At 35.4% G+C, this 14,537-nt stretch overlaps 1 protein-coding gene and 1 pseudogene across 1 annotated transcript; one reads left to right on the top strand and one right to left on the bottom strand.

Annotated features, from left to right (window-relative positions):
* Positions 1–61: 61 nt before the first annotated feature.
* Positions 62–9,469, bottom strand: LOC129291110 (ATPase 10, plasma membrane-type-like). The gene is made up of 22 exons (XM_054928280.1): positions 9,246–9,469; positions 8,690–8,762; positions 8,434–8,553; positions 8,147–8,245; positions 7,890–8,027; positions 7,254–7,392; positions 6,922–7,097; positions 5,989–6,195; positions 5,653–5,772; positions 5,237–5,356; positions 5,011–5,133; positions 4,651–4,755; positions 4,385–4,529; positions 3,583–3,744; positions 2,934–3,172; positions 2,680–2,712; positions 2,479–2,560; positions 1,746–1,906; positions 1,433–1,606; positions 927–1,109; positions 677–840; positions 62–406 (listed from the first exon to the last, which is right to left on the bottom strand). Exons 2-22 carry the CDS (start codon positions 8,753–8,755, stop codon positions 310–312), a joined length of 2,853 nt encoding a protein of 950 aa, XP_054784255.1. The 5' UTR covers positions 8,756–8,762; positions 9,246–9,469; the 3' UTR covers positions 62–309.
* Positions 9,470–10,935: 1,466 nt separating this feature from the next.
* LOC129291178 (ribosomal RNA-processing protein 14-C-like) lies at positions 10,936–12,905 on the top strand (annotated as a pseudogene).
* Positions 12,906–14,537: the final 1,632 nt, after the last annotated feature.

Genomic DNA, 14,537 nt, shown 5'->3' with positions numbered 1-14,537 from the left:
ACATAAAAAAGCATTGAAACTCCCTTTCTATTTATTAATGTATTTATTTTTCATCTAGTGATATGCAGAATGATCAAGTCTATCTATTTGTCATCATTTTGTAATTTGTATTCCAAATATTATTATTATCTAAGCTCATCATTGGAATACCATCTTTCTTTGGCTTTACATTCCTACAAAATTTTGAACAGGAAAATTTTCACTAACAAGTGGCAAAGTTTCCAATCTCGCCTTTACTGAAGATTGTGCATTAGATGGCCAAAAAAAGAAGGAAGAAGAAGATAGTGCATTAGGACTTGTATGCTGCCTTTAAACTGTGTAAGCTGATTGGATCACACTGTGGTCTAAATTTTTGAGTCTCAACACAGACTCCACATATCCCCTCAGAGTATGTAATTCTCCCAGCCTGCACAATGTAATGAATCTATGAAAACTCAAAAGGATAAATGAATCATCAACACAACTTTGTTGCAGCTAGAAAGACTAATGGAAGGTACTGTGGATGTAAAAAATAGTGACAACCTATAAGAGACACAGATTTGGTTAAAACTCGTTAGATAGATCGAACAAATCACAGGCCAAAATATATGAATCTGCCTTCGTCATGCATACATGGTTCTTCATGATCAAGTTAATATTAATATGCCTATTTTATATAGACGAAGTTAAAAAGTACCTGGCTATTTCAGCCCTTCGCTTGGCCTGTTCTGCCATTAAAGAAGATCGCCTTGCATTGACCCGCAAGTTTATGGTATTCAATCCTTGTAGGCTTGTCTGAGAAAGGATCCACTTTGCAGCCCTATCTTCCATCCCATAGTCTTTCTTCGAAGTAAAAGCAGTCTGTTGAAATAGATTGAGTCAATGTAGGCGAAGTCTTGGTCAGTTAAGATAAAAACTAAGGGTCAAAAGGTGAAGCCTGCAATAACCTTTCTTTCAAATAAGAGATTCCAGGCTTCTCCACTCAAGGCATAGCGCACCATGAACTTGATAATGTCCAAGGGTATATAGAACACTAAACTGTATAACCATATCACACCAGCCCAACCCCATCCAATTCCCCTGATATCAGCAAAGCTGATATGTGCATAGACAGCTATTAAGGTTGCTACCTGAGCATAACATATTGCAGAAATCAAAACAATTATTCAAAAACAATAACTTTGATTGATTTTCCTATCATATTATTGCAAGATGTCAAGAGGAGTGGGAACTGGGAAGGAACAAACTCCTGACTCAACTTTGAATCAAAAACTTTAAATTGTTTTATGAAAAAATTACGACATATCCCATGATTGGTTTTATTAATTCCCCTACTCCATTGGAGGTATTGAAATATGTCAACTCAATGTTGAAAGTCAAGCAAATATAGGAATGAAAAAATTCAACATGATTAACAACCTTAAAGGAGGAAAAGCTTTTAGAGTGACATTACCAACTGAGCAATTACAAAGGCACACATCAAAAGAACTCCAGGTCTCTCCAGAAAAGAGCAGCCCCGACTACGGGTAACAAAGATTAAAGCCTGGCTGATGATGCTAACTTGAAGATACACAGCAGATGAAACCTTCTCACTATCGCTAGATAAGGAGGTTACATGAAAGTGCGTCTGCAGCAACAAATTAATCAACTTAAGGATGTTTGTTGAGTACAGTCAAACTAAATATATCTTCACCTTACATTCCAAATGATTTTGACTTTTGAGGGTTGAAGGAAGAAGAAAGAAAAAGAAGCATAAAGTTTTATACCTCAAAGAAAGTGGTCTGCACTATGGCCCAGTAGAAAAGGACAGTGATCAAAGCAAGATAAGTGCCAATGACAATTCCAGTTGCAAAGATCTCAGGCAACTTCCAACTGTCTGGTGTTGGAGATGGTTTTACTCGGTCTTTGGATATGGTCATTATAGTTCCTAATTGAAAGTTGAAATTCATAGTTCATAGTTCATAATAGAGAACTGGTAACAAAAAGGTCTCTCTTACTGGTCAGGAGTTAAGAATGATGGGGGCCGAGATAAAAAGGCACGTGTATTACAAAGCTCATATAAATCTTGATGAGGCCAAAATACAAAATACCTATACAATACCAAGAAAAAAAATAACTCTCCAGGAGATAGGCCACGCCAATCCCCCTTCTCACTATCTTTTTTATTTCCAGAAGTTTAGAAGAACAAACATTTTTAATACCAACAATGATTAACAATATTAAAAAAAGTACACCCTGTTAACAGGTGACAGTCTGACGTTTGATATATAAATAATGAGCAAACAGCGTAGGGGAGACTGCAAAACCAAGGAAAACATTCTTGCATCTTGATTCTACTTAAAATTTGGTGATAATAGTCCTTACATTACCCTATCAGTTACAAAGAACCGGTGAATAAATGCTCCTTCAATCAATTAGCTAAGCATATGCAATGAAATTTTGGACAATCAAAGAAAAATATAGTTCGTGCATATGTTCCTGTTTATTGCTTCCACTCACCATCATTCAGTATTGCTATGATCAGGACCATGAAAGGTGGAAAATCATACTCCCAAATCAATGCCAGGAGCACAAAACCAAGCTGCAAAAGTATTTTGTTTGCAAGTTACATGGAAGTTTAAAAAAATCACTTTTAATTTAGTTCCAAAGAAAAAAACCATAAGAAAAAGATATTGAAATAGGATGATGAACTTGTCTTACCACTATCCTTATTGTTATGGAAACTGCATATATCTGCATTTATACAAGCTATCAGTTTCATATGATCATTACGTCAAAAAACAAAGATCAATTCAAGAACTTTTACTTCAGTCATAAGTCATTCCATTTATAATCATTGTTAGCAGGAAGAAATTAGGTTTTCTAAGCTGCGTGGTTTCTAGCTTGAGGTTATATTATATTGATGCAGAAAAGAAATTTCTTCATATAGGGAAAAGGTAACTTGCAAACTCAACTGTATAATTTTTCATTCTTTGAAATATAGCTCGGCTGGTTAACACAGCACTGACAATCACACTTAAGCCTGGCTCAGTTAAGACTAGATCAGCGGCACTTCTTGCGGCATCTGTAGCATCTGACACAGCAATTCCAATATCAGCTTTCTTTAAAGCCGGAGCATCATTTACACCATCTCCAGTCATTCCAACTATATGCTTCTTTTCTTGTAATATTTTCACAATTTCATACTTGTGTTCTGAAAATGCAGCCATGACAAAAATAATCAGTGAAAAGTCTGACCATATTCTAGCAAGTATGAACAAGACAAGTTACACATAGGAATTCATCCAAACTTATGTAACGGGAAACATACTGGCCTTCTGGTCATATCACTCATTTGAATGCTCAATATGTTCACTTGTTTGTTCAATTTATTGAAGTTGTGTCAATTGATCATATCATATTGTACAGTTTTATAGAAGTTCAAAAGATGGTAGAAACCTAAGCCAATTGCTCATGGTTAGATACACAGAAAATATCAATCACATTGGCCAATTTTCCAGTAATGCCACTTATGCCATTTATGTTCTCTGAGATGTTCGCTCAAAAGCTTGCTTTTATATTTGTGGCTTTCTAGTATTTTATATAAATATCAGATCCAAATACCAGGAAATACACCAGCAAAGCCGTCTGCCTTTTCAATCAGCTCATCTACAGGGAGAGCTTCATTTTCATCTTTGTCACGACCCAACAATGATGAAGAAGGGTACATGTTGGTCCCCATACCTAGTCTTCGGCCTGTTTCTTTTGCAATTGCCAACTGATCCCCTGCAATGACATGGTGACTAATATTACCTCCAAACTCCTTCTACTATCCAGAATGAAAACCAAACATAATTTCTTAACATATTTAACCACAAACATTAACAGATGCTTATGTTTAAGAGGGAAGAAGCATTATGAGCCCCCAGAATTTTCACTTGACTTTGAGAAGAATTAAATAAGTAGATAATTCCTAACAAATGATCAGCAAAGTTATCTAATCTAAGCCTAGGTATGACACAATTATTATTTTAAACGTTTAAGTTGATGAATTGGAAGAATCCAAAGCAGACAGGTATCATGCTTATCAGTGAGGTATGCCAGAAAGATGTGGTGCATAACAAAAATTAAACTATATATGATTTATCAAATAAAGGTGAACAAAACTGAATCACTAAGATAGCCATCCACTGGATGAGTGGTTTCTTAATGTTGAGAAAACTAAGTTGTCACAGTTCCTCAAATATCATGCGCCTTGAATAGTCCTAAATTTCACTCTACTTGCTTATTAATATCTTATATACTAAGCATGTAAATAAAAGAAAAAATAAATAAAATGTCACCTTCAGGCATCGAAATGGAATACATTCTACCAGAAACACAACCAAACTATGTATAGTTCTAAAATGATATGGTTCATATTTACCTGTAATCATCTTGACACAGACGCCAAGATTGAGTGCTCTACGAATAGTCTCAGCACTATCATGTCTTGGAGGATCGAATAAAGGCAACAATCCACAGAAGGTCCAAGGACCTCCAGGACTAGCCTTAGATTTTTCAGGAATTTCCTGGAAAAGTTTTTATAAAACCTAGTGTGAAACTCCAATGATTATGATTAAAAATGTGATGTGTTTTTGATTCATTGCGTTATCAATTTCAGGAAAGAGAAGGATATGCTAGCTGCTATACCTGATAAGCAACAGCAAGAGATCGCAGGCCCCTTTCAGCAAACTTGTCAATGACAGCATGCACTTTCCCAGCAATTTCATCTCTCTCTTGGCACATGCTTAGAATCTGATATTTAGGATGTATAAACAAGAGCGTAAACGTTATTTGCAAAAGTCAAGAAGTCAGTCTAATAACTTGTATGGATGAAATTGCAAGCTTATCTTCTGTTAATCAGGATGCTTCTTGTGAATATTTTTTTTCTTATTAAATAATGAAGGTCTTCCCATATATACGGATGGTATTAAATGAAAAGTTAACTGGGGAAAAATCAGGCAATAATAAAAGTGTTGTGCAGTCAATATCTTTCACAAGTTTGCATACCTGTTCAGGAGCTCCTTTGCTGACTCTATACCAGTTGCCTTCAGAATCAATATATGTTATTGCAGTGCGTTTATCCACTGGATTGAAAGGTAGAAAATGAACTTCAGTTATGTTTGCACGTGCCTACAAGGGGAAAATGTAGTGGTTCCTTTTATAAGTACCTGCTATAAAAATAAGGGAAGTAAATGTTCAGAATAAACATATAAAGGGAATCCTTAAACTCTACCTCCTTTGGATCAGACAGCATATTAACAATGGCAGCATCAATGGCATCCTGGTTCTCCAATCTAGCTGCTCTGGCTGCTAGTAGAACAACCTTATCTCTGTCCATATTTCTGTCAAAGACCTGTCTTATATGTAAAACAAACATGGGAAACTTTATGAGTGATTCAGGCAACCAAAGGACAAAAGCTCCCAACAGTTCATAGCCCAGATTTGACAGTTATGAATAAGAATTCACAGACCTTAGGACACCTTTGGATCTATATCTTTCCTATTTGCATGAGCAGACTAACTCTGGATTTATTTAGAGGGATGGAAGCATATGTCATGTGTTGCAAAACTAGTTCATGTTAGCTTAGTTATTTTTAACTTTTTTATGAAACAAATTTATTGATGAGAAGGAAATTTATTGCACTGTACCTCAATGAGGCTTCTATCAACAGTGAGGCGATTCAGAGTAAGAGTTCCAGTTTTGTCACTGCATAGGACGTCCATGCCTGCCATTTCTTCAATTGCTGTCATTCGTTTTGTGATGGCTCCCTTCACAGCAAAATAAGTGATTATAAAGAGCACATGACTAACTTAAACATCAACTACAGTGCAATAGATTTTAAAGGAAGCATACGACATCTAGTGTAGCTTTAAGTCATGTTTGACAAAAGCTTAATCTAATTCATTTGCAGACGAACAAGTTTGTGGAGATGAATTTGACCCTAATTATACCATGTTATTAGCTAAAATCCATTAAAGCTGCACCTGCTGTGAAAGTCTATGAGAGCCAATTGCAAGTGTAACCGATAACACTGTTGGCATAGCTATGGGTATTCCTCCAATTAAGAGAACAAGTAGGTTGTTGATTCCATCCCTATATGAGCGATGCTGTATTGGGAACATCACAATGATTTCAAGAACCATTCCTACAGCTATAGAGCAAATGCAGAAGTTCCCAATTGCAGTTAGGACCTGCAGAAATCAATCAATAACACTAAGGGAACATTGGTTTTGAAATTTGAATGATTGATCAAATAATTTCAAATTTACAATGGGCAACAGTTTGAAAGATTCAGTTCAAGTTTAATTTGGACAGCATTACATTAGCTCAAGCTTTCATTTATTCATTATCATCAAGCTATGTTTCAGCTCTAGCAACTCAGGGATATCATAAGATATGATAAGAAAGTAGAGTTTGCATGTTTCAAATATAAGAAAACTCCAACAATTTTCACAGCGATATTAGAATTTGCAGATGAGATTGTTACATTGCACCGCAAAATTATCACAAATTAGGAGATCACATGAAATAGAAACCCGACTCAGTAGGATTAGTAGCCATAGTTTGCATTATTACGTTTGAAGTGATATGATAAAAGGGGAAAAATTTAAGTAAAATTCATAAAAATTTTGCCATTAGATTCTCCAATAAAAACATAACATGTGGAGAAACTATTTTTAAGTATCAAATCATGTGGTGCCAAGCTGTGAAATGTCCCATTTATTATGTTTTTAAGTAGAGTACTTAATTGAAGACACCTAAAACTGCACCACAGTTTTGTGCTAATTAAGATCCTTAGAAACACTGTCTTTCATGTAATCAACTTAGCTTATACCTTGTTATTAACATATCAGTTTGGTTTTGTTCCTCATCAAGTGAACGATATAAGAAATTTGCTTAAGTTTTTATGAATCCACCTTCTGAAAATGCCCAACAACTTCGGTACTGTCAACCAGGTGCGCTGCCTTTCCAAAAAATGTATGAACTCCAGTGGCAATTACTACTGCTTCTATCTCACCATGCTTACAAGTTGAACCAGAAAAGACTTCATCACCTGTCTTCTTGGTGACAGGCAGAGATTCTCCAGTGAGAGCTGACTGTATAGAACAATATTAAATCATAAAATAAGACACCATAAGATCTAATTTTGACCAGTTAAAAAATGGTTTATGTGACGAGAATATATCTAGTGAAGCCATCAGATGACTATAGCAAAAACCTAAATTTTCGTTCATAATTTACGAGATACTTGCCTGGTCAATTTTTAGAGGGTCTCCTTCAAGCAGACGAGCATCAGCTGGGATGATGTCTCCCAGCTTTATGCTGATTATATCTCCAGGTACTAAAATAGATGCATCTTGCTCTTGCCATTGCCCATCTCTAAGAACCTGGATAATTTGATAAATTACTAAACAATTCCTTTTGTAGAATACAGGGAAATGTCAGATATTTCAGAATGAAAATGTACCAATATAATAGTCTTAAAAGGAAGAGTTATAACATGATTTGAGAATGCATGAAGAACTATAGAATGCCCATCACCCACAATAAATGAATAGATAGGGAAAATAAAACTAATTACTTAAAAGCTACCACTTCCAACATCTTTCAAGATTACCACTCGTTCCACTTCAATCACTTTCAATGGAGTAGGACTCAAAAAATTGAATTGAGTGTTAAGTTAATAAATATGAAACGTCTCTAACTTATGCATAATAAACATCCATATATTTCTTAAGAACTCTGAAACTTGGAACTGAAAAATGAAATCACCAAAGAAAAAGTAACATCCAAAAAGACTAGGAATTTGTTCATAGATTCGGCTGATAAGCATGACGTGTAAAAAATTTCTAAGGAGATAGAGATCATTAACAAAGAGACGTACCCTTGTTTTGGGAGCTAAATGAGCCATCAGTGCTGCTGCGGCATTCCCGGCATTATTTTCTTCTATGAAACTGATTGTTGAGTTTATTAATAGCAAGCATAAAATTCCCACAAAGTCTTGCCAATCAGGACCTTCCCCCTAAAAATGCAACACCCAATGAGAGAAGTGAGGGCTAACATGGTGACTGGTGACAATTGTGAACGGAAATGCAAGAGAGAAATTATCCCTGCAGAACATAAATTTTGTTCTCTACTCACTCCCCCATTGGCAAGAACAATTGCCATAATTGCTGCTGCTTCCATGACCCATGACAGAGGATTCCACATAAAACTCAGAAATTTCAGTATTTTATTCTCCTGCATAAACATTCAAATATAGAACAGATGAAGCACTTTAAACCACTATTTAATTAACACGGAGTTCAACATTGTCATCTATGAACAAGGTGTTTTAACTTCTTATATAATCAATTTCTTCTAGCTTCAAATCCTATTCCTATACAATGAATCTATGACCATTAAATATATTCAGAAAGTGTTTTTACTTTCTTCTCTTCAAGTTTGTTGGGGCCAAATATAAGCAGCCTAGCTTCAGCATCCTCAGTTGAAAGACCTCTTGGCGATGTTCTTAACAGTTCAAACACTTCTTCTAATGGCATACGCTCCTGACAAAAATTCAATAGGAACGGCTGCTCTTCAGTACAAATTACATTTGAAATGTGTATTAAAAAACATCAATTTGGAATTGCAATGACATGCATGTTTTTGGTAAGTAATCCCACCATTTAAGGGAGAACGTACCAAATCAATACCCTCTCGATTGAAATTTTCAGGATCAAGCAACGGTTTATCCAGTTCCTCAGACATGTTACAGCTGCAGATAAATCCATGATAAGGGACAAGTAAACACTTATCAAGATTAAATTGCAGATAGGTATCAGTACTAAGTTATTACAGTAAGAATGCCTTTTTCAGTCGTACATATATTATGTAATGTGATCTACTGAGTTGCTTCAAAATCACAGTATAGTTGAATTTGTTAAAATTTCCTATGTCACCCATACATATTCTTTCTTAAATAAAGTCGCTTTGAAAAATGAACTAATATGTTTATGTTGATCTACTTATAATATATAAGCCCGGTCTGTCTAAGAATCTCTTACATGCTGCCCTTGTTGGGCCCTGACATCTATAACGTTACAAATGGAAAACCAAGTGGCATGCCCTACAATCATTCATTTCGTGTGGGTTGGCTATGTCTGTGACCTGACAGTCAGGACAGATTAAGCATTGGACGAAAGAGAAAGTGCAGACCCACATGGCAATGAAGTGTAAATTCAAGTCATCAAGTACTTACGTTGAGGGAAAGTGATAATACCCAAGTGACCACAAGAAGCAGGAAATGTCAGGAGCTTCAAGCCCCTTTTCAACAAGTTAGGAAAGTAGTGGCAGTGACACAGAAGCTCGTGAATAAAAAGAGACACTGTCAGTTCCATATCAAAATAGGTTGGTACTAGCTGACTGTTTGTTTGCTACCAGTCTCAGGAGATTCGACGATTGCAACATATCTGCATTTTCTTATTCGAGTTGCTACACACTTTTCAAACGTTTTATTAATACAGTTTGACAAAAAATGATCAACAGCAAGGTTGGAAAGAACGTTGGTTTTAGCCACCGTTCAAACTTTTTTTGCCCTTCAACTAACATTCTTGATTTCTTTCTTTCTCTTGGTCCCAATCCCAACTCGAATTTCGGTGTCATCTGATGAATAAACCAGAATGAAGGGTGTGTTTATGGGCAAAAATTGATTAAAGAAAAAATTAACAAAGCCAATGATAATATTTGAATAATATTTTTTAAAAATTGATTTTAATAATAGAATATGTTTGATAATTTTTCAGGATCAATTATAAATAATTAAAAAATACTCTAATATTTAAAATTGATTCTCAAATAAAGAAAAAAAAATAGCTTATGCTAAATGGAATTTCATAAGATCAATAAAGTTCGAGAAAATTAATGGTATTTAAATAAAATTTTTTAAAATTATGATTTCAGACCAAAAGTTGATTCTACGTGTACACTCAAACATGCCACATGACATTTATCATCCCAAACTTGGGCTGTGTCCATACGAATTCTTTTTCATTGCAATTAATTTATATCTATAATTAAATATATTTTAGTCTTGCTATGTTCAAATAAAACTTGTATATTTAATTATGTTATGAGAATTTGTATTTAGTTCTCCCTTAAAAATTTCAGCAATATTATCTCTCTCTTTTTTTTTGGTTAAGTAGATGTATTTTGCATGTAAAATAGCTTTGATCGTTTTAACCTTACCAATCAACATATTTTATTGGTTATTAAATTAAATCCTTTGTAAAAAGGATGAAATCAAGGCTTACTTTAGCATGAAAATTGGCATCATTGTTTGAGTATTCACTAAAAATTAACCTCTCTGGCGCGAATTATTTAAAATATCTTAGATATCTCATATTGTCTTATAAATAATATAAATCGTTATAAATTTTGTATTACGTATATTGATAAGTTATTCAATTTGTAAGTAAAGTTATGAATAAGGTTATTTTATCTTTCGAGCTCCTTAAAAATCTAATCTAATTAAAAAAGTATAACTTGTAAAATGACTTCTTATGATTTTTATTATTTTTTATAATTTTTTTAATATAATTCTCTTCTTTTAAAAAATTCAAAAAATATCTATTTTTATATAAAAAAACACAATTATCCATTGAAATATTTGTATATTATAATGAAAAATATATAATAATGTAAATGGTAAGGAAAAATAGGTTTCATTTGCAAGAGTATTAGTGTCAATTACCTTAGACTAACCTTAATTTAACGCTTTGAGGTTCCAACTTGAAAACGGCATAAGATAGGGAGAGTTGTGTGTTTTTCCCCCCTTAAATTTTCAAATAAACGTATAACGCAATAAATATAAACGAATAAAAAAATGGGAGAAATTTGGCCGACGTCTAGCTCTAGCCTCTAGGTCCGTGCAGACCAATTAAGTGGCTCGACCTGTTCTCTGCATTTATTATTGGCCCAACCCAATCTTTTGCCTTCAGCCATGAATCAGCCCTTTCCTACTCTTTAACATTCGCGCTTTCGCTTCTCCGTTAGCGGCGGCGGAAGAAGCTTACTGTCGACGGCGAAGTCCGTTTTCTCTCGCCGGTGAGGTTCTCTCTCTTTCCTTCCTCCTCGTCAACCCTCTCTCCTTCTTGAGTTTCTGATGTTATGGGACATGATTTTAGGTCATCCTTTTTCCCATTTCGTGTTCTTTCGTGTTTTGTAATTACGTTTTGATATTTAGTTTTCCCCCTTTTTTCGTGAATGGCTTGGTTGATTATAAAAATAAATTAGCCTCAACGAATGCTCCAGACTAGAATTAAAAAGCGATGAAGAACTTATAAAGACTTTTTATTTTGTTTTTAATTGTCTCTAGGCATTGGAAGCCACTGGCGGGATAAGAAATCTATTCAAGCCTCAAAGAATTCTGGTTTTCAAGTTTTGTGGGTCCTAGAAAAGACACTTAAAGTCATCTAAAGGAAGTGGTACTTCATTGAGTTCTACCCATCATGTCTAGCTTACTTGCACCCTTTAGACTCCCGCTCAAGATGCTTGTATATTGTCTTCAGCACAATATGACAGTAATGTTGACCTGAACAAATTGAACGACATTCTAATTTATACTCATTCTTCTTTTTACATTTACAATCAATCATCCTTGTATTTTAATGCAGATGAGGAAAAAAACGCAGAAGTCTCTGGAGGTGACCAATGCGGCTCAAGATTTGGAGTCTATCATTCAGAAGCATAGACTCTTCTTTGACAAGCTAATTGAGCTTATACCAGCCAAATTCTATCTACCAATTGATGATGAGAAACCGTGGTTTCAGGGTCTGAGCAAGGCTGAAAAAGCTGCAGCAAAGAAAGAGACCAGGGAAAATATTAAGAAATCTCGAAGAGAACGTTTAGACCCAGAGAAGCCCAGTGCAACAACACTTGACCTGCTTAAGCAAAGCTTGGACAAAGAAAAATTGAACCAGAGCGATGACGAGCAAATGGATATGAATCCTTTAACATCAGGTCTTGAAGGTGATGATCGATCAGTGACATATGAAGAACTTCGACAAAGACTTCATCACAAAATTGAGGAGTTTCGGGCAAGTCGTAACTGTGGAAATTCTAATAGAGAAAAGAACAGGGTTGAGAGAAATGTGAAGGAGGAATTCAGAATAAGAAACGTAAGAGAGACGATGGGTATGAAGCTAGTAAACCTGAACCCCATGAGTCAACAGAAAAAGGGAAGAAGGATGCTGCAGAGGCTTCAAAAGACCTCATGTTTGGTTATGTCAAACTCGATAATGAGGAAAGGCAAGGGAAGAAAAAAAAGAGAAAAATGTCAATACACAAGGAACTTGAAAAGGTCAAAAAACTTGAAGAAGCAAAGAGAGATCCTGAGAAGGGTGAGGTTATTGCAAAAAAACAATCATGGAAAGCAGCGATGGATAGGGCCTTGGGAATTAAGGTTCACGATGATCCCAAACTGTTAGAGAAAAGCATAAAGAAAGAGAAGAAGAGACAACGTAAAAATTCAGATAAATGGAAGGAGAGAATTGATACCAGGGAGAAAATGAAAGCAGAGAGAAAACAACAAAGAAGATCCGAAAATATAGCTGAAAGGATTCATCAGAAGAAAATGCGTAGAATTGCAAGAGGGAGAAAAAGCTTATGCGGCCTGGTTTTGAGGGTCGCAAGGAAGGTTTCATTAATGAAGGTTCTGGTTAACAACATAGCTTTATGAAAGGCAAGCTTGCTGATTTTTGCCGTTTTCATGGCTCTATTCTTCTTCAGCGCCACTCCCAGTTGATATATGGATGATCTTTAAAACTTGTTGCTTGCTATTTCATGGCTTCATGTGACTTAGAGCAGATGAATTCATAAAACTTCCATACATGAGTTATCAATTTCATTGTTCTTTTGTGCATGTTCACTTTGAAACTGTTAAGCATTTAGTTTTAAAAGAGATTAAAAAAAATGGGGGGAAAGAAGATGAACATGATTACTTGACATTTTTGTGAGAGTAGTCAAACTGATATTTTATGTATTTAATATATTTAAATTAGAGAGATTTATTCTTTAGATATTGGGATATGATTAGATAGGATTATGGGAGTCAATTCTTTATTTTATTTGATTTTATTTTCTATATAGTTATCTCCATAACTTGTACATAGGCTCATTGCCTTCGGGAATACAATATTATTATGGAACTTCTTATCTAAAATGCCATATGGCATTAGAGCAGGTCAAATTTGGCCTAGAGAATGCTATCAACGCCTAAAATACAAAATCGCAGTCGCACAACCTCTCTTCATCTTTGGTCGGCGATTCCTCCACTACTTCAGAATCAATCACGCGTCCCACACACACAAACAAAGTAGCACGACAGCAACCAATCCTTCACTCTAAAGTTGCACATCAACAATGGTCTTTCACACCCAAGTACAAAGTCGACCTCACATGTACCACAACTTTCAACTTCATTAATTAATTATGGCGGAGCGCCCCAAGGGTTAAGTTCTATCGAAAGGTCTTTATTCTTATATTAGAAAAATGCAATGGCAACAATTATCGTGAATGAGTACATGCGATTAGACTTGCTATCGAAGGATGAGGCAAGTTGGGTTGTATCACTGGCCACTCCAAGGCTCTAGATGCATCAGACTCGAAGGTTGTGGCGAAGTGGGAGATCGAAAACTCCTTGATGGCTTCATGGTTGGTCAATGCTATGACACCACAAATTTGATGCTCTTTCACATTTCTTCAGTCGACCCTTGACCACGTATATTCTCTAATTGACTTTCTTGACCACCCTACTTCCATCGAGCCTGTGTTTGTCTCTTATGCTAGCAATAAAAGAAAATGCAAGTTTAAGGGAAGACAAGGACACAGGTACCAAAGGAAAAGAGACCAAAGTCTACACATGGAAGATGAAGCATGGTATGAAAAGTTCTCACACTTGAGGCAATACTAGAATCAAAACCAATGGAAGATTCTATGGGAGAAAGTCCTAGAGAAGAATATGAGAGGATTAATGAAAGCCCTAATATAGGGAAGGCTTAAGAAGAACCAGAAGATGGCTTGGAATTGCCTATTGCCCTCAGGAAGAAACCTGGAACTTGTACACAACATCCCATTTAGAAATATCTGTCATATGAAGCTTTATTTCCTAGTTATCGAGCTTTTATTGCTGATGTAGATGATGTTAGAATTCCTAATAACATCTATGAGGCTCTCAAAACTAAAAGATGGAGGGAGGCTATTCTGGAGGAAATGAAAGCACTAGAAGAGAATGAGACTTGGGAGATTGTGGAGAAGCTGAGAAATAAGAAACTAGTATGCTATAAATGGGTTTTTACCCTAAAGTATAAAGCTAATAGGAATCTTGATAAGTTGAAGTCCTGGTTGGTGGCAAGAGGATTCACACAGACTTATGGTGTTAATTATTAGGAAACTTTCACACCAATGGTAAAAATAAACACCACTGGAGTGTTGTTATTTACAACAGCCAATCTTGAATGGCCATTTCACTAATTGAATATCAAAAATGCCTTCC

The sequence above is a fragment of the Prosopis cineraria genome, unplaced genomic scaffold, assembly GCF_029017545.1.
Source record: "Prosopis cineraria cultivar Desert tree isolate PC_DT_omini unplaced genomic scaffold, ASM2901754v1 PC13, whole genome shotgun sequence".
Lineage (NCBI taxonomy): Eukaryota > Viridiplantae > Streptophyta > Magnoliopsida > Fabales > Fabaceae > Prosopis > Prosopis cineraria.
This window is presented reverse-complemented; position numbering and strand designations above follow the sequence as displayed.

Coding starts and splice junctions, on each gene's coding strand:
- LOC129291110 (XM_054928280.1), bottom strand. CDS start 8,755: ATGTCTGAGGAACTGGATAAACCGTTGCTTGATCCTGAAAATTTCAAT. Junction 2,561..2,679: donor CCATAACAATAAGGATAGTG/GTAAGACAAGTT, acceptor ATACTTTTGCAG/CTTGGTTTTGTGCTCCTGGC. Junction 1,907..2,478: donor CATAGCAATACTGAATGATG/GTGAGTGGAAGC, acceptor ACTTTCAATTAG/GAACTATAATGACCATATCC.